This window comes from Protopterus annectens, chromosome 9.part0, assembly GCF_019279795.1.
Source record: "Protopterus annectens isolate FY-2018-M chromosome 9.part0, PAN1.0, whole genome shotgun sequence".
NCBI lineage: Eukaryota > Metazoa > Chordata > Ceratodontiformes > Protopteridae > Protopterus > Protopterus annectens.
Window position 1 is genome coordinate 1361993802 of NC_056743.1, and position 22291 is coordinate 1362016092.

The 22291-nt window shown below is 38.0% G+C and overlaps 1 protein-coding gene across 1 annotated transcript in view; it reads right to left on the reverse strand.

The window, feature by feature from the left end:
* LOC122812080 (gamma-aminobutyric acid type B receptor subunit 1-like) overlaps nt 1-22291 on the reverse strand; it is a 4315174-nt gene that overhangs the window by 1922441 nt on the left and 2370442 nt on the right. The window contains exon 8 of the mRNA XM_044084348.1: nt 4429-4584. Within this exon, the coding sequence (XP_043940283.1) occupies nt 4429-4584 (156 nt within the window). The remainder of the gene's footprint in view (nt 1-4428; nt 4585-22291) is intronic.

The following is a 22291-nucleotide window of genomic DNA, read 5'->3' on the forward strand; positions in this document are numbered from 1 at the left end:
CCACAGACAGATTTTAAGTATTTTCATCTTTTCTGTCCTTTTTGGTTCTCAAGCCCTTTTAACACTACTGAGTCCTTGGAATAAACGAGTTTGTCATTTTTGAACAATACATATTAAATTCTGATTTACTTAATTATTTTGACGTGTTCATTCATTTATGTAAAAGCTGAGGTGTAGTGAGCGTGGGGAGTTAGCATTTGTTTGTAAGTGGTGGGGGTTGTGGAGATGCTATAATAAAAAGGCTTCAGTTAAATGCAAAAAAAAAAAATACAGATAAAAGAAAACCTAAGAGCATATAACTATGGTAAAAACAGTAAGCAAAGCATCCTAACTAATGGATTTTGGTCTATAAAGTGAGTACAAAATTATCTTAGTCAGTAACATTGCCTACAAAACAGTAATAACAGGATCTGCCTCACAATGGTAGGTCGAATACAGAAATGGAAAATTTTAATGAACAGTTAATATGAATGAGTTTTATATCAGCCACTATAAATATATCTAACTTGTAAATAAAGCACAGTATGACACAGGAGTTAAAGATCATTCACTAGGTATTTGCTGTACTGTTTAACTCGGTTTAACTTGGTTATATTTCATCAGAGGCATCGTACATCCTACAATTACTACTACTATCTGTCAAGGACAAGTTCAGAGAAAAGCATTTGGCTGGGACTAATAGATTCACTAGGCATTTAACTCAGAGTGTTAAGACTGCCAAGGTATGTCAGCCTCTCTGTTAGTTATAGTTGTTAGGGTTTGCAAGGGATATAACTAATTCCAAGAAGAACGTACTGCTGCCAACTAAATGTGTTTCCATTAGCATGTCATTTAATGAAGCAGACGTTATCCATCTCACTACCTTGCAGATTAATTCAGGAGTTTACCTATGAAGTCAAATCAGACTACATAAAGTGATGAACTCCACCAAAGCAGACATTTGACTTAAAATTAAATTTCACCAATTGCTTGTGGATAAATCCCCTGGTATAGAAATGGTGAGTATGTTGCATCCAACATCATCTAATGGGCGTTATAGAGTTGCAAAGCACAGTTGAAAATGAAAATGGAATGTCAATGATCTGAAGAAAAGACATATGTATTATCAAGCAAAACATAACATCAAAAAAAAAAGAGCAGACTTTTTCATCAAAAACAGTTTGCTCAGTGCAGTTTGGTCATGTTCTACTGGCTGAATAAATGAATATGATTTCTACAAAAGTTACTATGAACATGCATTCAGTATAAGAGGATTTTGCACTAAATTAATTCATCTTTGTTTGAATGTATTTGCTGAAGTACAGCTATGATTTTGATTTTAAGACTGCAGTTTAGTTGGGTTGTCGTTCAGGCAGGGATGAGGTTTCAGTTTTAGAAAAATTATGGTTAAGGTTAGGTTTTATGACTAAAATTAGGTTCAAGGATTATGTGGACTGTTATTTTCTATAACAAGGATATAGACGGTTTGTTTCAATTTATTTGGTTGAGTGTAAAATGGATAGGTTTAAAACTCACTGATTTATTTTCTTGGGCATTGACAATGATGCAATGATGCCCAGCATTTGAATCTGAGTTGTGCAACCATGCAGTTAATGTATGTATGTATTGTATGTATGTATTGTATATATGAAAGGTGTGTGCGTGTGGGGGGGCCTTGCAAAAAAATAATTTTTTTTGGTCATTTTAAGTCTTGATGAAACACAAAGGAAGCTATCGCCGCTTCCCACAATAAATACTAAAAGTAATTAATTGAATTGCTGAATATTATCTATCTTTGTTGAATCTGTCTTTTGGCAATTTTTTTATTTATTTATCTTATTTTTGTCTCTAACTGTCTGATACAATTATACCATCCCAAATTAATTTGGCTTTGAAGAAATTACCTAGTGCACATGCACACCTGAAGGAATTCAAAAACTTTGCAGGAATATGCTACTGACAAGCTAAAAGTCTCCAGTCTTATCTTTGCAGTCAATTATTTTATGCATTGATTTCATTATTTAGGTTTACTGAAGATGCTTTGTGGGTGCATGTGTGCTCGCGTTCACACATGCATGTGTGAGACAGATTATCAGTCTTTTGTTATTCCCTTTCCACTACGATCCACAGCAACTCATTAGGAGTTTTCTTCTACCTCCAGTTTTATTCTGACTACTGCCATGCTGAAACATTTTATCTTGGTTACTTTGTTGTCGATTTATACCAGCCATTATATTTTTCATCATTTAAATCTTTATGTACTGCTCAGTTTGCACAATGTACCTACTTTTTTTCCTCACTTCTCTTTTTCATTCCCATCTTGTCCACAGTATCTCTTTATCCCCTATCAGTCCATTTATTCCTCACACTTCCAAGTCTCAGACCTGTTTTGTCTCTCTACCCCACCTGCAAATCACTAGAAAGTCTGTGGTAGCTGACCAGTAACAAGTACCAACATGATATACTGAAGGTTCAAGAACCAAAGAATGCTGTTCAGTTCACTTTCTATTATGATTCAAAATATCTGACGTAGGCTTGACTTGTGTGTGTGTGTGTGTGTGTGTACAGTTATGATTTAATAAGCTACAATGAAATATGACTATCTCCTTTTGTTTACTGCTGACAGATAGGTATGTAGAACAGCATTATTGCTATCAGCTAATTTTCAAAGAAAGTATTTATATGTCAAACAAAAACACAGTTCTTTATCATTCTCACCATTTAAGAGAGTAGGGTCTTCCTTTGGGGTCTGGACCAACCGATTTACAAGTCCTGTGCTATAAGGTTTATTAAGTCATGCAATGGTCTTACTTCTCAGGTTTATGGGCCACTCAGTTTGCATGCAATTTGTCATTACACACCTAAGGCAGAATGTTTTCATCAGGGTATTTTAGTTAGTCATTGCTTTTTATTGGGTTGCATCTGGTGAATGATAGTTACTTTTTTTCTTTATGAGATCATTTATGTTACACTGTTTACTCATGCTGATAAAGATCATCAAATACTTGAAAAGTTTTTTTTAAATTAGAAGCTCACAGCTTTCTGAAACACTCTTAGGATGAAGTGTTATTTGAAAAGTCTTCATATAATAACACTGATATTGTCTTACTTCCTAATATCGCTAATACATTATTTATCAAAAGTAATAAAACACCTTAAAGAAGGGCCGCATTGCGTTTGCTTGATTATATTAGTGTGCTTCTGTCTTCCACTCACACTATAATTACTCTTTTTCTTAATAACCAAATAACTAAACAAATTAATAAATGTAAGGATCTTCCTTCCCCACAGAAAACAATATTGATGTTTTAGTCTAAGCACTGCTGTAGGGTTTTTATGAACACCGTGCTTCTCTCAAGCAGTAGCAAAACCTCCATAGGAACTTTCTGCTACAGTGCACTTCTGTGATGGAGCTTGTTATTATCAAATTTAGACATAAAAACACCTCAGTATGCTGAACAGCTGCAGTGAACAAACAGATTTTATACTAGTATTGTGACTATTGAATAGCAGAAATAGATCAATAAATATTTCAGGAAATGCCAGAGCAGACTTGTCTTTGTGCTTGCATTTGATGATGCCTGACTTATTCCCCTTTACTTAATGTACAAACACTGAGGTATAGGCCTCTCATAAGAGACATTAAGAGCTCAGCACTTTTGCAATCTGCCAACAAATCACACATTTTAATGCAGAACCATTTGTAACGACATGCACTAATAAGCAACCAAACAAATCAAATAACCACTGTTTTTCTTATAATAGGCAGTTCTATGGTCTGATATACTAATAAATTATTTTGCATTTCTAAAAAAAAATCTAGATTATGACAAAGACTTTGGGGAATATGCAAACACATCTTCCACAAAATACCCATAGTATTAAGCAATAACAAAATCAAATCCTTAAGTTATGCAAGTATAAATTTGACCCTATCATTTTCTGTGCAGAGTGTGTGTGTGTGTGTGTGTGTGTGTGTGTGTGTGTGTGTGTGTGTGTGTGTGTGTGTGTGTGTGTGTGTGTGTGAGAGACAGAGAGAGAGAGAAACAGTCATGCATGTTTTTCTGTGACACAGGGCTTCCTAGTTTTAGTTTAAATAAAGGCATAATGTAAGTAACAGTGAATCAAATAACTACCAGTGAAGAGTTACAGTCTGTATTTGTTACAAATGACCTATACTATATCAATGAGAGAATGCTATTAAAGTTTAACCCTTATGACATGTTTAATAAAAAAAGCTACAGCTGCCTCATTTCCCCAGAGAGCCTGCAGTGGCATCTTGCTCTCGCCACCTTAAAAGCAATTGTCCTCATTTCCCTCAGAGTGTGAGGATGTGTGCTGAATAACTAATGTCCAACTTGCCAGGCATCCGAATGGTGCATTTGGGTCCCTGCTCCTGCAGAACAGCGTTCCTGCTTTCTAAATAGTTAAATCATGATTGCTGCTTACCTTGCTATCGTTGTAGATGAGTTTCAGTTCATAGTTCGGCAGGATGTCTTTCCTTGTATTCACATCATGCAGGGCCATTTCGACAGCAGGGCGACATGCTCTACCCCCTGGCCAGCCCCCACTCATGGGGAACAGTGCTCCAATGTAAAGGGGCTTCTTTCCTGCAATGACAGAGAGAAGGGATAAGAGGAGACAGAGGGTCAGTCCCTTAGTGACAAACATTCCGACTGAAGGTTTCCTAGGAGTGGGCTGTCTACTGCATGTGCAAAACCCAGAAAGAGAAAGAGACAGTAGGAGAAAGGGAAAAACTGAGCACCCTCTCCATTTTAATGCAGCACAATCAGTGAAAAAAAGCAGCTTGTGATGTCACTCTGAATGTTAGCATCCAGTCTCAGAGACAGAGAGAGAGAGAAGGCAGAGTATGAGAGAGAGAGAGAGAAGGCAGAGTATGAGAGAGAGAGAGAGAGAGAGAGAAGGCAGTGAGCGAGAGAGAGAGAGCATGTGTGTGTGTGTGTATGTATGTGGCAGAGTTAAAGTGTAAATGGGGATGACTATAGAATGAAAATATAATGAAGAGACTGTAAAAAGGAAGCCAGGGGAAAATTAAACCAAAAAGAAACTTATATTTGAAAGAAAAAATGAACAGACATCAGGAGAAGGTACCAATTTATTTTTCTGCAAGCATAAACACATACTAAACAAACAGAAGATATTCCATTAACTGTCTTTGAAGAGCTTGTTTAAAGGTAATAAAAATCTGTCTTAAAACATACTGAAACAAGCACTTTAGATTCAAGCCTCATTCTGTTGTTGTGCATACTGAATTACTGACTCATTCAAAACAGTAAAAGCCATCCATTATTTAACAATCTTACTTTGGCAAAACTATATAATACATTTTATACAAAAGGCAGGAGTGCCTGAAAAAAAAGAAAACAAACAAAGTGAACCTTACATAACTGATAAAGGTTCTTTGAGTGATGTTTCTTAGTGACTTTGAAATTACAAACAAAGAAGTCCAAAATACACAGCTTGTACAAAATTCAGCATATATTTTTGTTATACCAGTTACAATTCTACTACTTCATTTTTCATTTTTGCCCAGAATAGGTCACATATAGAATTTAACTGCTACATGGCACATAGAAAAATCTACTGTAATTTACTTTTAGAATCATCTGGTTATGAATTTGAACACTTGTTCCTGATTTTCTGCAGGAAATAACCCACACCAATCTTTGGTGTACATTTTGCCTCTAACAGGCATCACTGCTAATATTTCTAATTTAGACTTTCCATCACTGAACACAATTTCCTCATACTTAATATTCAGTAATGTACCGCAAACAGAATCCTGTGTCTTCCAGATCCTCACCTGAATCTATTAAAGACCTGTGTAAACACATTAAGGCCCAAGTTTAGGTAGTGTCACTAGTCATTTCCCTCCTTTCACAGCCCATCCAGAAATAACCTACCTACAACCAAAAGTTTCAATAACTATATCAAGGATGTTTGCATTACTTCTGTGGATCCAATGTAAAGGGGCTTCTTTCCTGCAGTGAAAGACAGAAGGGATAAGAGGAGACAGAGGGTCAATCCCAAACATAAAAGGTTTCACGTCAGTCACTGGAACATCTTACTATACATGACAGGATGTATTTTGTGTGTGTGTGTGTTTGTACACATCTTCAAGTGGGGTTAATGAGCTGGACTGGGTGAAAGGAATCCATGCAATGTACTACATAATACTGTTACCATAGCATGTATACAAGTATGATACATGTATATGGATTGGGGGATAGAACTTTGCAAGGTAAAATGGTGTGTGTGGTAGAACATTTTTAACAATCATTATGGAGTATATGAACGTATAGAATATGCAGGTTATGAACTACATGGATTTGTGAAGTAGGAGAAATGGACAGTATCTTAACAGAGGGAATTCTTTACATTACAAGAATGTGATCTGTCGAGATCTGGAATGGGTGCTTGGCACTATACTGCAGGCAGACCATTCTTCATATTCATTAGAGGCTTGGGGGTTGTGAAGTGTGCTTGGCCCAGCATTTGAATTTCTGGTGGCTTCTTAGACAATATCTAGGGTATGGGCTTGTGTGTTGTGGCATGAATGCACTCACTGGATTATTTATTTATTTATTTTTTGTACTGATTACATTAGAGCTACAGGAATTGGGCGTCTGAGGGAATACTACACACCAATGGAAAACATGCTTCCTTTTTTCCTTCTCCGCTATCCACCAGTGAGAAGCTCCTTCACACCTTGCATTTCCATAGACAGCTCAGATATTATTTGGGTAAAACTAAAGTTATTCACAAATCTGTACACCTTTTTGTTCCTTTCATCCCAGGATCTTGGGTTTATTTATTTCTAAGCAAACCTATTTCTAATGCAATTTTCTTTTTGTTATTCTTTTCATAGGAAATGTCTTTCCTAGTCACTAAAGGTGCATTCTTCTAGGGCAGTTGCTTACTCTGTGCTTTTTTCAAGGCTTTGGAATCCAATTCCATCCCTGAGGCTACTACTTGCTCCTCTTTTCAGACATTCACCAAGCATTACAAGTTGGATCTTATTTCCATGACCAGGGCAGGCTTTGTTAGGGCTATCCTGTATGGGTTTGTAGAGGGCTCTTTTATGCCTTCTTCCTCCCAGGATTCCTCTTGAGCCCTTGTACTCTCCCTTAGGTAAAGAATACTGCAACAGTGATATGGAAGGACATAGTACAGTTGTATACAATTTTACATAACAATAGATGTCCTTCTCTTCACTGTGAATAGAATTTACTCCCTCCTTCCCTCCTACTACTCTCCTCTGTTCTAGCACTAGCCTTCTCCTTTCTTGTCCTCTTGGCTGAGGGGCTCTATGGACATTCTGTTCCTCCTGGGACATTTTCAGTTCTGAGTATATGCATTCATATGTCACCTTTATGTCCTATGCCTTATGTGGGGAGTATATGTGTACAGTATGATGCCTATAGGAACTAAAGGCTTTGTTATACTGGCTGGACTATAGGCTATCCTTGCCAAGAGATCCCTTAGGTAAAGAATACTGCAACAGTGATATGGAAGAACAGTCTTAGATACCACTGAAAAAAGTGAAGATTCAAGCACAGCACAGTAATGTAAACATACTGTAATTATACTAGGACAAGCCATTATGGATACCATCACCAGCAAAGTTTGATATAGATGGCTGTGTATGATTGTGCACTTATCTTGCAACAGGAATATAGGAAATAATGGCCTCACCTACATGTGGTACAAATATTATGACAAATCCTAAAATTTGAAGTATACAGGGTGAGTTTATATAAAGTAGGCAGTTAGGATTGTTAGGCAAGTAGATTACTGGCACCATGTTGCAGTGCAAAATGCAAAACATGGCTGAGTGCTGTAGTACTCAACTCTTTTCTTATATATGCTGTGGAAGTCAGCATCTCAATAGAAAATAGCACTGAGTTGCATTACTCTCCTCATTTTAAAGCAACAAGTTTCCTGGTAAAACATGAATTAGACAAACAGCAGAACAATAAAGGAACTGTCTACAGCAAGATATGAAGGAACAAGAGGGCATGTAGTCTTAGCACACATATGAGCAGCATTCACAAACCAGTCTTCCATTTATACTTACATGGGTGTATGAGAGAATTGTTACATCAATGATTGCAAAATCATTTGTTTTAATTATACCATTAACTTGTGAAACACATTCTGTCATTTTTCTCAGCTTACATACTCATAAAAAAAATGGTTATGTTGCCCATAATTTCTGCATTCTTTGTTGAGTGTTGGCCATGGATTCCTATCAGGTAAATCAGGAAATCTACACTATATACACTATGGTGTACAATTAATCCACAGGAGGAGTATGAAAAATAGTAGTAATAAAAAAGATAGGTATAGTTTTAAAGTAAGAGGGGGTGGGTGGAAATTGGGGCCAGCAGAGTGAAGTGACCAAAGTGTTGTAATCACTTGGGAGGAGCTGATTAACTTATATGATATGCATAAGATGGAAGAATCCAGCAGTAGAAACACAGTGATGCTACGAAACTGATAGTATACAGCAGGATGGCAGCACATAGTAATTTTCTTACATATTTTGTAACTAACAGTTTGGCAGGATGAAATAATTAAATATAGGAGCAGTTTCTCTGATGTAGTCTCCTTACTTTCTGACAACTTTCTGTTTACTATTTAGACATTTTTGTTTTTATCAGTCATAATTAGCTTGATTGTGTTTAGGGCTGCAGATAACCTGTGGTTTAACAAAATTTGGTAGAATCTTGGGTAGGTTGGTGGAGATCAGCAAGCAAGCTAGAAGGATCTCTACTTTTGTGTGGAGACAGTATGAGAGTTCCCTATGTATCATGAATGTTTATTAAGAGGAGGTATGCTAGTTTCAACATTTCTAAAGGTAATGGGGGGAGGTGTTAGCTTGGGCATAGTTACTGCTGCTTCTGTTTATCAGAAACATGGAGGCCAGACCCAGAGTGGATTTCTGATTTCCCTTCCACTGGTCAAGGTTACATTTAAATAGCGATAGGGATGAACTCTGGTTCACATAGATGGAGAGCCTGTTCCTGAACATGGGGGTCCTCTGAAACACATATCTGTCTTGTCAGCATGTTCTATTTATGTTGTAAGCAAAATTTAAATCCATGGATCTAATGGGTCTGATGTTGCTCATTCTGTGGATGGACAAAAGATCCATCAAAGCTAAATCCAAGGATGCCTTGCATGTGAGGCATAGATCACAGTAACCTGTAGGAGACTGAGTATAAAGATAGGGCTTTAAGATGATATGAATAGGACAATGTGCTTACACCCTGGATTCTCCAGGTCAGGAACCTTTGTGGGCATTTCAAACTGTTGCATATGTCTGATCAGATACGTGGTACAGAGGGCATTATACTCAATGGGTCTGAAACTGTAGTGAATATAGTGACAGAGATAAAACAACTGGAATTGGGATTTCCAGAAAGGGGAAGAAGCAAACTACATAGGAAAAAATGGGAATTGTGGGGACAATATTTGCAGAGCAGGAACAAGGTTTAAGAGGCAGGATTTGAATGAGCTATATAATACTTAACTGACAATGACTGGATGCTTTATAAGTGATGTATAATGTTTACAACTACAGTTGTTTCAATGGTGACTGTGATGTAAACTGTTTGCAACTAAAGTGATATAATTTTGTATGTTTTTCATTTATATAACTGTAAGATTGCCTTTGTCATACATGTACATTTAATAAAGATGTTTGGATAAAAAAATAAAGTGGCACTATGACTTCCCTTGGACCTGGATGCCATGCTCTTATTTATAAGTGTTGTCTCTCTTACACTCTGTCATGATATTCTTTCATGGAACAGAGCCTGCATTCACTACATCTGACTACATCTGACCTCAGTATTGCAGGAACTCTGCCACAAGGCCCTACACCTATAAACTTACTGAGAATTTTGTCAGTGTTTAATAGTCTGTGGTCACTACATCTGACCTTGATATTGCAGGAGCTCTACCACAAGGCCCTACACCTGTAAGCTTACTGAGAATTTTGTCAGCGTTTAATGTAAGCATATTTATCATGAAGAACCTTGCTGTGTATTACCTTTAATCAGTTAAATACATGCCTGCTCTGTGATTGAAAGTCTCTGCATAATAGTTTGTGTACTATAAGGACCTCTAAATAAGTTGGCTACTGTCTCCTCTTGTTTGACCAGTAAACTATACTGCATATGTCAGTTATTTAGCCACAGGAAATAACAGACAACCTGTTTTACTTAGATCTTTGCTAATTGCTTTATTTTGGCTATAAAGTGATTGATCTCAGATGTAAATTGGCCTCAAATTGTGAAGCCACTATGCCCGGCTTTGCTTCACTCTGCAACCCCAATTTCCACTCACCCCTTCTTACTCTAAAATTATACTTCCTACATAAACATTTGTGACTCTTATTACAAAAACATCCCCAAATGGCCTCACTACTTCTATGTATACACTTCTGTTTCTTGTTTCCTACTTCATGATCTCTAATTTGTATCCCCTTTCCTAAATATCATTTTCCTTCCCATACCGCTTTGTACTATATCCATTTTATAATCATTTATAATCACAATCCTCTCTAATAGTACCTATGTATTACACACTGTATAATTATTTTCAGAAATAAACCTTCATTTCTTATTATTTTAACTACATTATTATTCTCTAGCCTCTAATACCTCTGTATTCCTTACATTCCAGAGAAGATACCAGAACAACCTACCTCTTTTCTTTTATAGGAAATACTTCTCTCCTTCCTATCCCCTTCCAGCTTTCATAATCCGCAATCACTGAATTTCCTGCTGTCTTGCAACTTCTTGTTTCCTTCTTTATTGCTACTTCCTACAACCTAACATCTATAAAATATAGATTCCTGCTCTTAATTATGCTACTCTCCAGCTTTTCCTGCAGTCTACTCCTCCTACCTTGCCATCTTTCATCCTACCACGACTCAATAACATCTTGCAATATCTCTCCAACTCTGTCCAAACCACCTATACATACTTCTTGTTTACACTCTCCACACATCGTACCAAAGCTATTTAATATTGCCCCTCACCTTTGTTCCAAATATAGACTGATTAATTGCACTTCAACTCAAACCAAAACAAAATTAATTGTAATAATCCTCTCCAAAAACAAGTATGTCTAATTCCCCAATATATTAAAATCCTGCTAGGAGGAGATATATACCCTAATCCTGGCCCCACGTATCACAATGAGCATAAAGATAATTCTCTCCCACACACTTCTGAACCCCCCAAAAAAAAGCCAATCACCAACCCTGGGGATCTAATTTTTGCTGCAATAAATATGAGAATTATAAGAAATAAAACTGCTGAATTGCATGACTGGATTGCCCAACATAAGCCTGATGTTTTCTCTCTAACTAAAACTTGGCTTAAACCCAGTATAAACAACTCTTAAGTTATACCTCCTGCATATAATACCATCCTTAATGATTGTATAAGGAGGAAAGGCTGTGGTATTGCTTTACTATTTCCCAATACCTAGCACATTATCCTTTACAGCAAACCAACACCAAAATTCAGTTCAGCAGAGCTTCTTATTGCTTTCCTCAAAATAATCAGTTGTAAACAAATGTGTATCACTGTCCTTTATATCCCTCCTGGCGACAATACAGCTATACTGGAAGATATCCTACCCTGGATATCCATAACATTTCCACAAAAAAATTACTACTAGGTGATGTGAATGCCAGTTGGTTGGACATCAACTCTAATTCCCCTACATCTAGCATGAACTTGTATGGTTTCACACAACTAATTAAGAGCCCCACACATTATAGCAAGACATCAAATTCTCTATTAGACTGCATCCTAGTATCAGGCCCTAGCAAATACTCCATCACAGGTACAATGTCAGACTCTCTCAGTGATCATCTTCCAGTCTATGTGACTAGACATCTCACACATCCAGTTAAACAGCATATTTATAAAACAACACATAAACCTTTCCAAGTTTAACCCAGAAATGTTCATTACTACACTATCATCTATTAACTGGAACTTCTAAAAATCCTCCCTTAGATGATGCTGTAATTGAATTCAGTACAAGTTTTCTAAATATGCTAAGCAGCCTTGCACATTCTAGAAGGAAGAGACTGCAAACAATGCAATCTGGCTGTCCAAAAAGAGTAGAATGCTAATGCAGGACAGAGGAAAAGCATGGAAAGAATGGCAAAAATATGAAAGACCTCAATATCTTGAAAACTCCAGAATGCTTTGTAATCGTGCTAAAAAGCAAATAAATGAAGACAAAATACTATACTATTATAACTTTCAGAATATTACTAAATACAACTCTAAAGAATTTTTGACATCCATTAAAGAAATCTTACATCCCAGCCAAAAATTCAGCTCAAACCCCTCTCCCGATAACTCACCACTCAAAACTGCAATACATCTCAACTCTTATTTTATAGATAGTACAGTATGTCTAACCAATGATTCCTCATGTCTAATCCCAACCCTGCCCAACAGCCATATATCACCACATCCACTTTCACCTTCAAACTTGTGCCCATATCTTATATAAAACTACTATTAAACAAACTTAAACCATGTTCTTCTTCAGTTGATGACCTTCCAAGTGAGTACCTAAAATAGCAGCTAATAGCATTGCCTATCATGTCTCAATCCTTATGAATAGGTCAATCCGGGAATCCCATATTACCTCTCTCTGGAAAAATCACACATTATCCCTCTGCACAAAGGAGGAAATTCAACAGACATTAATAACTTTAGACCTATATCAACCTTATCTCCCTTCGACAAAATATTTGAAAAAATTATTTAAAAACAATTGCTAGATATCGTCTGCAGGAAGAACTCTTACCCTCTACATAACATGGCTTATGTCCTTCCCATATTATTAGCATTGCCCTTCTAACCTATACAGATACTGTCAATAAAGCTAGAAATAAATGGCAAACTAGTCTCTTTCTTATTTCTAGACTTGTCTAAAGCCTTTATCACAATTTGCTACAGCAAACCTCTACTTCAAATGTCCTCACTAGGGCTCTCTCAGCCCACCCTTCTGTGGTTCGAAAACTACCTGCCCAGTAAGTATCAGTCAGTACATTACACTCTTGCCTCACCTCACAGTCACCACCAGTGTACCACAAGGCTCTATCCTTGGTCCCCACCTCTTTAACATTTTCACCAACACTCTCTATACTTCCACACAACAGGCCTCCCTAATACAATACGCAGAGGATTCCACTCTAACTTGCACATCGAACAACATGGTAAACCTTCAAAAAATTACTCAGGAAGCTTTAACAGCCACTGAAACATGACTAACTCACAACTCATGCTCAACCCAAAAAACACCAAACTACTACTTTTTTTCCCCAAATCCATTACTCATGAAAATAAATTTAAAGTCCTCTCTCTTGATAATACAACAATAGAAGTAACTTCTCATAGCAAAGCATTGGGGTAATAGTGGATGATAATCTTACATTTGACCTGCATATACAAAATTGCACAAGAAAAACTCATGAAAAAATAGGGATGCTTTACAGACTTCTTACCAATGTAACAAACTACACTTTCTACTATTTATCTCCTCTGCATTCTTCTTTATGATGCTCCCATCCTTACTAACCTCCAGGCTTCACAAAAACTTGAACATTGCTTTAACAAAGTTGCTAAATTTGCAGCAAATACCCCTTTTAGAACCTGCCATTGTAGAGCACTGAAAAGCCTTAATTAGTTAGAGCTGCCACATCAACTAACATATATATATACAACTTTTTACCACATATAACATTATCCAGCATACATCTGCCTGTCCAGCACTAAAAACATTCTACACAAATATGTTCCTAGTTGGTCATTGTGATCAACTGACCAAAAACTCCTGTCTCTCTACAGACCTAGCAAATCTGCTGGGCATTGTCCATGCTCTTACAAGGTTGCTAAGGCTTGTAACACCTTACCTGTATCCATCAAGTCTGTACCCTCCCTCCCATCTTTCAAAACCACTCTTAAGGATTTCTTAGCTAAACTCTGGCTCTTTTCTTGCTCAAAACCAGGATAAACTATATCTCTAAATGTGAACAAGTACTTTTTTATCCCTTACACCACCTTACTCTCCCTTCTTCACTTACTTCCTAGTTATTTTTTTTACAGACTTTCTCTCTAAATATATCTTAAGCCTGTTTTCCCTCACTTCATATTGCAGTTCCTATTTGTATTAGACTAGCTTACCTTGAATTTCCCTACAAATTGTCTAAAATTTCCCAAATATTCAATAATTATCATATATCCTAAATCAATTCTTAACCAATGTTTTTATATTATCTCTAATTCGTTATAATTATTTAAACTGCAGATATTTTTGTTTCATTTTTGAAGATTGTAAAATTATTGTTGAAAATGGACTTCTACCTAGACAAACTTTCCCACTAATCAAATGTCAGTAAATAAATAAATAAGTTGGATAACATGGCAACACATTGGTCAAATGCTGGATTACTGTTTACATATGTTCCTGGATCCCTTACTATCAGGTCAACTCTTAAGGGCATCTTATTAACAGAACCATTTGCCTTGGTGGCCGTTTTCCCAAAAGGCACTATAATGCATTTCCTGGGATTGAGTTTTAATCCTTTGTCTGTGATAGAGCCTCTTCTATTATGTTTGCATCACAGGGGACTCTATGATAGCTCCCAATTTGCAGTCATTTACAAACATGGTCAGCCAAATGGCCCTGACATTAGCTTTTACCTTCGAGAAGTAGATACCAAATAGGAGTGGTCCCAGCATGGAGTTCTGAGGTATTCCACTGGAATCCGGTCTCTTCATAGCGGTGGTCTCAACAATCTTGATTTTGTGGGTCCTGTGTGTGACCAAGCTGGCAATCCAGAGATTATGTTTTATGCCCAGTTTTGGTGAGTTTGTCAACTATACCCAAGAGGTGAATTGTATCAAACACCTTAGCCAGGTCTAGGAAGGTGGTAGGCACCATTTCCCCTTCATGCATGGCCTTGGTGACCTTCTCAAAGAGTTCCACCAGGTTTAGTAGGCAGCACCTTCCTCTGACAAAGCCAAATTGGGATGGGTCCAGTGTCTGAAGGTTGCCTATGTCTTTGTTGATCATTTCCTTGATAATCTGTTCCATGATTTTGCATATTAGACTAATTAGAGTAATGGGTCTGTAGTTTTCCAGGTCAGTTGATGGTCCATCCTTCTGACATGGGATAATCATTGTAGTCCTCCATTCTTGTGGTACAAAGCCTGTTTTGAGGCTGTATTTGAAAAGTGACTCAAGTGATCCTGACAGGTTATGTTTCAAGCTATTTAGGAAGCCTGACATGATATTGTCAGGGCCTACTGGGGCTGTATTTTTGGCTTTAGCAAGTGCCATCAGGACCTGCGTCCTGATAATTATGTGTGGGCGGCTATGCTAGTAGGTATTTCATGCAGGAAATTGGGGGATGGGGGGGTGAAATTTGAGCTGAATTTGTCAACCAGCAGATTCATTATGTTGCTCTGCTCATGAAGGTAATACAACTGTCCACCAGTTCAGCAAACTGCTGTGTGCCGTCTTTGAGATTACGGACATAGCTGAATAAGGCCTTGTGGTTGTCTATAGCCTGTAAGGCTATCTTGACCTCATAATTAGCCTTGTTGGACTTAATCAGCCCTCTTAGTTTCCTTTTAGTTTAATTAGAGTGGCCTTATCATGATGGGAGTTGTTCATCCTGATTTTAGCCATGACTTTTTCCTTTTGTTATATACTTTATTAAGGTTAGGAGTCCACCAGTATGGTTTGTTTTTGTTGCTTGTTTTGGGCTTACTTCTAGTAGGTACAGCAGCCTCTATACAGTCATTTATATGGCTGTACAGGGTGTCATAGGTTCATAGGTTGGTACTAGGCTATTGGCCCTAGGGCCTATACAAGCCTAGCCATAACAATTCCCTGGCTATTCCTTCCCACAGTATTTACTTCCCTGGACCCATGTCTAGCAGTGCAACTGAAATGATCCCCGGGATGAATTTCCTATTTCCCATCCAGTCATCAAGGTTTCTTTTGAAGAGGGCCAAAGAGGCACTCTGCTTGACATGTATGGGCAGTTTATTCCAGAGTCTGGGGAGTCTCTGGGTCAGGAACCTATCCCTCCAGCATGTTTTGTTCATTGTGATGACAAAGTTTAGATCCCTGAAGCATGTGTCTCTGAAGGATTGGGATTTCATTACGTGTAGTATGTCCAACAGCTCTGGGTTTGACATGGTCTTGTATGTTAAGCAGAGATCACCTCTGAGTAGCCGATATGTGACACAGTATAGGTGGAGTTTTTTTCAGATGGTCAGAATAGGGCATCTGCTTTAGGCCTGTGATTCTTTTAGTGAGGTATTTCTGTGGACTTTCCAGTAGTTGTAGATGTCTTGAGAGGTACATACCAAACTGGGCATTGTATTCTATAATGGGTCTAATGAGGGATGAGCAGTGGGACAATGACCTCCTTTTTTCTGGATGAAAAGCCCTTAGTGATGAGGTGTGCCACATAGAAGGATTTCCTGACTGTTGTGGCGATGTGGTTATCAAAGGTGAGACCACTGTCCACCTGTGTCCCAAAGTCTCTTATCACACTTTCAGTGTTTAGTGTACTGCCACCTATGTGGTAATTTACAGGTACTTGTTTTTTCCCAGAGGGGATAACTATACATTTCTTGGCATTGAGCTTGAGCCCATGGCTCTGGCACCAAGCATCTGTTTCTGTAAGGCCCTTTTGTAGAATATCCACATCATTTGGGGATTCAATAATGGCTCCCAGTTTGCAGTCATCTGTGAACTTTGTTAGCCAGAGTCCCTTAGTGTTGGCCTGTACTTCAGAGAAGTAGATGCTAAACAAGAGCGGCCCCAGGACTAAACCCTGAGGTACTCCACTTGTCACTTGTCTGGAGCTGGACTTGGAGTCGGCTACTTTTACAGTCTGGGTTCTGTCAGTAAGCCAGTTGGCAACCCATCAAGTGATGTAGGGATTAATTCCTAGCTTACTAAGTTTATCTATGATTCCAGATTGGGGGATGGTGCCAAAGGCCTTGGCAAGGTCCAGATAGGCTGTGTGGACCACTCTACCCTTGTCCACAGCTCTGGAGACTGATTCGAAGAAGTCAGTCTGGTTCAGGAGACAAGATCAGCCCTTCACGAACCCAAACTGCATGGGGTCTAGTGTTTGAAGGTTGCCAATGTCTTTGATTATAAGTTCCATGATAATACATTCTATGGCCTTGCAGATCAGGCTTGTCAGACTGACAGGGCTATAGTTCCTGGGATCCAAGGTGGGTCCCCCCTTGTGGAGTGGGATAACTGTAGCTGTGCGCCACTCAGTGGGCACAAAGCCTGAGGTGAGGCTATGATTAAACATGACACTTAGGTAAGGTGCCAGTTCATTTTGTAGTTCATGTAGTACACAGCCTGGGATGTCACCTGGTCCCATGGATGCGGTATTCTTAGCTTTGGAGAGTGTGTTTTTTACCTGTGTGGCCGTTATTACCAGAATTTGACAGTCTTTCGGTATTGAGATGGGCTCTTTAGGCGGTGAGAAGGGGGTAATGTTTGCACTGAATCGATCTGCCAGAATATTGCCAATATCCTTGGGATCAGTATATTTAATGCCATTCTGATGTAGCTCAGAGCAGATCTGAGCATTGCCATTTAAATTCTTGACATAGCTATAGAATGCCTTGTGGTTGTCTTTGGAATCTTTGGCAATATTATTTTCATAACTAGCTTTGGAGGATTTTATGAGGGATCTCAGCTTCTTACTGAGGCTGGTAAGGGAGTGTCTGTGAACAATTTTGCATGGTTGCAGGGGCATTGAATTTTGAGAAACTATCACTTAACAGGATGTAGTTTGCTTTGAAATAGTTTCTAAATCTTGCAGAGTTTTCTGGGATTATCAATTTGATTTTTATTTCAAAGGAGACTGCCTTGGGGTCCAAAGACACTAATGAGGATGTGACACTGAGGGGTGTGCAGCACTCTCCCATATTGATGAATGCCAGGTCCAGTATGTTTGAACTTCTGCTGGATGTGTGCACTATCTGGTCAAGGGTATTTCTGTTAATAAAGTCCAGAAATCATTATGCCTTCAGGTTTGAGGCATTGTATGTTTGCCAGTCTATGGAGGGATAGTTAAAGTCTCCCATGAATAAGGTATTTGGTTTAATGGTAAATGTTTCCAGTAGGTCTAGGTACAAGCTGTTGGAATCTTGGTGGGACATACAGGGTGACCTATAGCTTGCTAAGATATGGTATGGGATTTTGTCTATGGTGATTTGTACACAGATAAACTTCAGGACATTGTCCTGTTTAACCAACATAGAGGCATACCTGTTGTTAATGTAGACTGAGACCCCTCCACCTTTTGTCCCTGTCTGTGCAGATGATGGTCTAAATGTGTGGAATGTACTGTACGCTTGCGCTGCTGGTATACATTCTACAGATTTAAACAATGTCTTCTCCCTGTTCAGTCAGGTGAGTGGACTATCTGTGTGTTGTACAATGGAGTATATATGACAAGAGTCCTGGGTAGTGCATTTGCTCGCCATATGGGCTTTGCTCTTGGGGTAACACTGAGTGTTGTCATATAAGTGGTGTTGCTTTAGAGATTTCTAATAATAGGCATTGACGTTTATAGTCTTAGGAGGTCTTTGCGGTTAGAAAGATTGTTTTTAGTGCCTCAGCATAAGTTGGTCTCTGTGTGGTGAATACTATGTGTGGTGGATGTAGTGCATGTGTGTTCTTGACAACCTTGTTTGTATGCAAGATGTTTGCCTCTAGTGAAATTGTGCATGTGTATCTCTCACATACTGTATTTGTTTTTTAAAGGAATAAATGGTGGTCTCTGAACATGAGACAATTGCTACATTGTCTCAGGATACCCATATCTACCAAGCAGGCCAGATAGACACTTCTGTAGGCTATGGACTGAGTTATACAGGGGACTCCTTGGGTGGTCTCTGAGGTTTGGCACTAGACTAGGTTAGATTGTGCTAAGATTTGATAGTAGTGCTTTTTTAACACCCACACTTGCTGCTCTATGCTTGTCTACATGAAATGGAGACAATCATAAAGCAGCTAGTCTCCATACAATGGCTTTGTTTCATCCCTGCTAAGTTACAGGTTTCAATTCTAATAGTATTTTTACAGATAAAATATACTATCTAGGCATTTTCATCTGCACAGGGCACTGCTAATCTCTTAATGTAAAAACACCAAGAAAGATCGTTTGAAGTGTAATGTTACAACAGAACAACTTAAACAAACTACCAGGACAAGGCAGTTTCAAGTATTATGGACCTTTGAAATGATTTAAAGTCAAAATCAACAAATACGGCAAAACTAAATCATTCTAAAACAATGAACTGAATTGCAAAACAATAAAATAAATGTATTATCTGTGAAGGATGAAGAAGTATTAGAAGGGTATACCTTCATTTCATCATAAGGAAGTTGGACAATACACCAACGTGTGAAAGTACAATCCAGATCTGACAAATGTCGACTGGCACTGTTGCGAATCCAAATGAGCGAATGCACATTATTTTGACCCTCATATGAAAGTGGTCCAAGATCTGCAGGGAGTGCATCACTTTGTATTTGTAATTCCACCATCACCATACACCAACTCCAGCTGAAATAGCTCTAGAAGTCCATGAAGACTGCTATAACAAATTAGAATCTCTAACCATCATCCTGGGTGATTTCAACTATTCATTCTTTAACTGGCTAACATATACCACACCAAATAAATAAATAATCACAAATATACCTGGACACCATCAATGTCTACTCCCTAGACCAATTAGTGCCTACTCCTACTAGGACATCAGATATTCCTGATCTGGTTCTCACAAATATGGGACCATTATATGGTTCTCACAAATACAAGATGGCACAGTGGTGCAGCAGTAGCGTTCTCGCCTCACAGCAAGAGGTTCTCTGGTTTTATTCTCAGCTGGGGTGCCTTCTCTGCAGAGTCTTCTGCATTCGTGTGGGTTTCCTCCAGTTACTCTGGTTTCCTCCCATGTTAGAAAGATGTGTCTAGAGCATTTCTCCCCGGGCCTCTGCTGAAAATTGGCTTCGTTCCAAGTCAGACTTTCCCAGTTAACAAATGTTAAATAATAATTATGGACTCACTGGTTAAATCGGACCCTTATGCCACGGTGTTTTCCATAAAATCCCAGCCAGAGGTGCCCTCAAATTGAACGGTCTTCAGAGATTTCTCCAAGATAAATGTCCTAGTGGTAGCTATACATCTTTTAAAATTCAAATGCTCTCCATTACACAAGGACACCATAATTAAACCAGCTGTTTACTACTGATTTTTTTTATTACCACTTAAGCTTCTGCATTGAGGCCTTTTTTACCCATTTGTTACAAATATAACTTCATGTTCATAAAGAAAGCATTTGGAAACTCAGTATAAACAAACTGAAAAGCAAAAGTAAAAAGATCTTCAGATTCAACTGATCTAAAACTGAACCCAGAAGAGAAAACAAGGAACTAAGTTAAGATATCTAAACTACCAAACCCAAATATGAGTTGAATATTGCTACTACCTTCTAAAGATAACTGTAAAGCCTTATTTAGTTATGTCAGGAATCGCAGTAGGAACACTCACAAAGGATTGATTCCATATCTGATGACAGATACTGTCTCACTCAAGTACGGAAAGGTGCAAAGGCCAAACTCCCAAATAGAACAAAAAACAGCTAGCACCATCAATCAGTTTACCAATTAATATTTTAATGTATTAATACTTCATGTTAAAACACAACTTGCATACCGGTTTTTCTATAAGCCTTCATCAGTGCATAATCACAGTCCTATTCCATTATATTTATATACCCAAATCTCAACCCCCATTGGTCATTACAACTGCTCATTAAGCCCTGGTGCAAATAAAGCACCTAATTTAATAATCCACATTTGTTCCTTACAATTTAACCTTTGATGCCCTCCCACTTTATTATTAGTTTTGAAATAAACTCTGTCAATAATAGTAAACATAAACCTGGCTGAAGCATGTTTTAAAGTATATTTATACAAAGCACTCATGGACTTAGCACACCGAATATCACTCAAATGTTCAGACATTCTTAACTTTAAAGGATGCAACAATTGCCCCACAGAAATGCTGAGCCAGACAAGTAGCCAAATATACTACCCAGTCTGTATTACAGTTACCATAAACTAAAATGTCAAATACTGTAGAGCTATTTCTAGAAGAAAAACATTTATCTTTATTAACAAATTTGCAGAAATTACAGTGCCCACAAGGATAACAACCCACCAGTCTTTGTCCATCTAATTCTATCTGATGCTCCCCCCTACCCTTCCTTGTGACTCCTTTTATAATGGTTAAACCACCCAACCATTGTTTTCCCCTTTCTGTAATAAAAGAGACATTTGGAGGGTATAATTTCCCTTTATCTGTCCTCTATACACAAAATATCCCAATGTTTAGATATAACCTCTTAAATTAAAGCAGTATTCTTACCAAAACTAGTAATAAATCCATGTCTTATCATTTCAATGTTTGATATAGACTTATACATAGATAGATAGATAGATAGATAGATAGATAGATAGATAGATAGATAGGTAGATAAAACACAAATGAATCATGCCACAACTTCCACATGCAGTTTATCAAATTACAAAAAGAAATGTTTACAAATTGTATTCATTGGCATAATCCATTCATATGCATATCCACGGTAGTGCAGCGGTAGTGTGGTTGCCTCACAGCAAGAGGTTCTCCCGTTTGATTCTCGGCTGGAGTGTGGGGAGTGCCTTCTGTGTGGAGTCTGCATGTCCTCCCTGCGTTTGGGTGGACATTCGAAAGACATGCGTAAATGGGCGCGCCTTCATTAAAGGTTGAACGTCAAGCTGACACCTCGGCATTTGTAAAAATCTACTGCCAATCATTAGCGGACTGGAGTCCCGCTGTGGCGACCCCTAACCGGGAAAAGCTGAAAGACAAACAACCCATTCATATGCATGTTGAATTCAAAAACTGGAAACAAAATGTATAGTGAGAAATACTAGGAAAGGTAAGGTTCTAAATACTAACAGTGAGCCAGCAAACTGTTGTGTTTAATATTTATTAACTAAAATGGCTAAATAGCCTTATAACATGAAAAAGGAAACAGTTTCGGTTTCCTTTTTCATGTTATAAAGCTATTTAGTCATTTAAGTTAATAAATATTAAACACTACAATTTGCTGGCTTACTGGTGTTTCTTAGTGTAATTTGG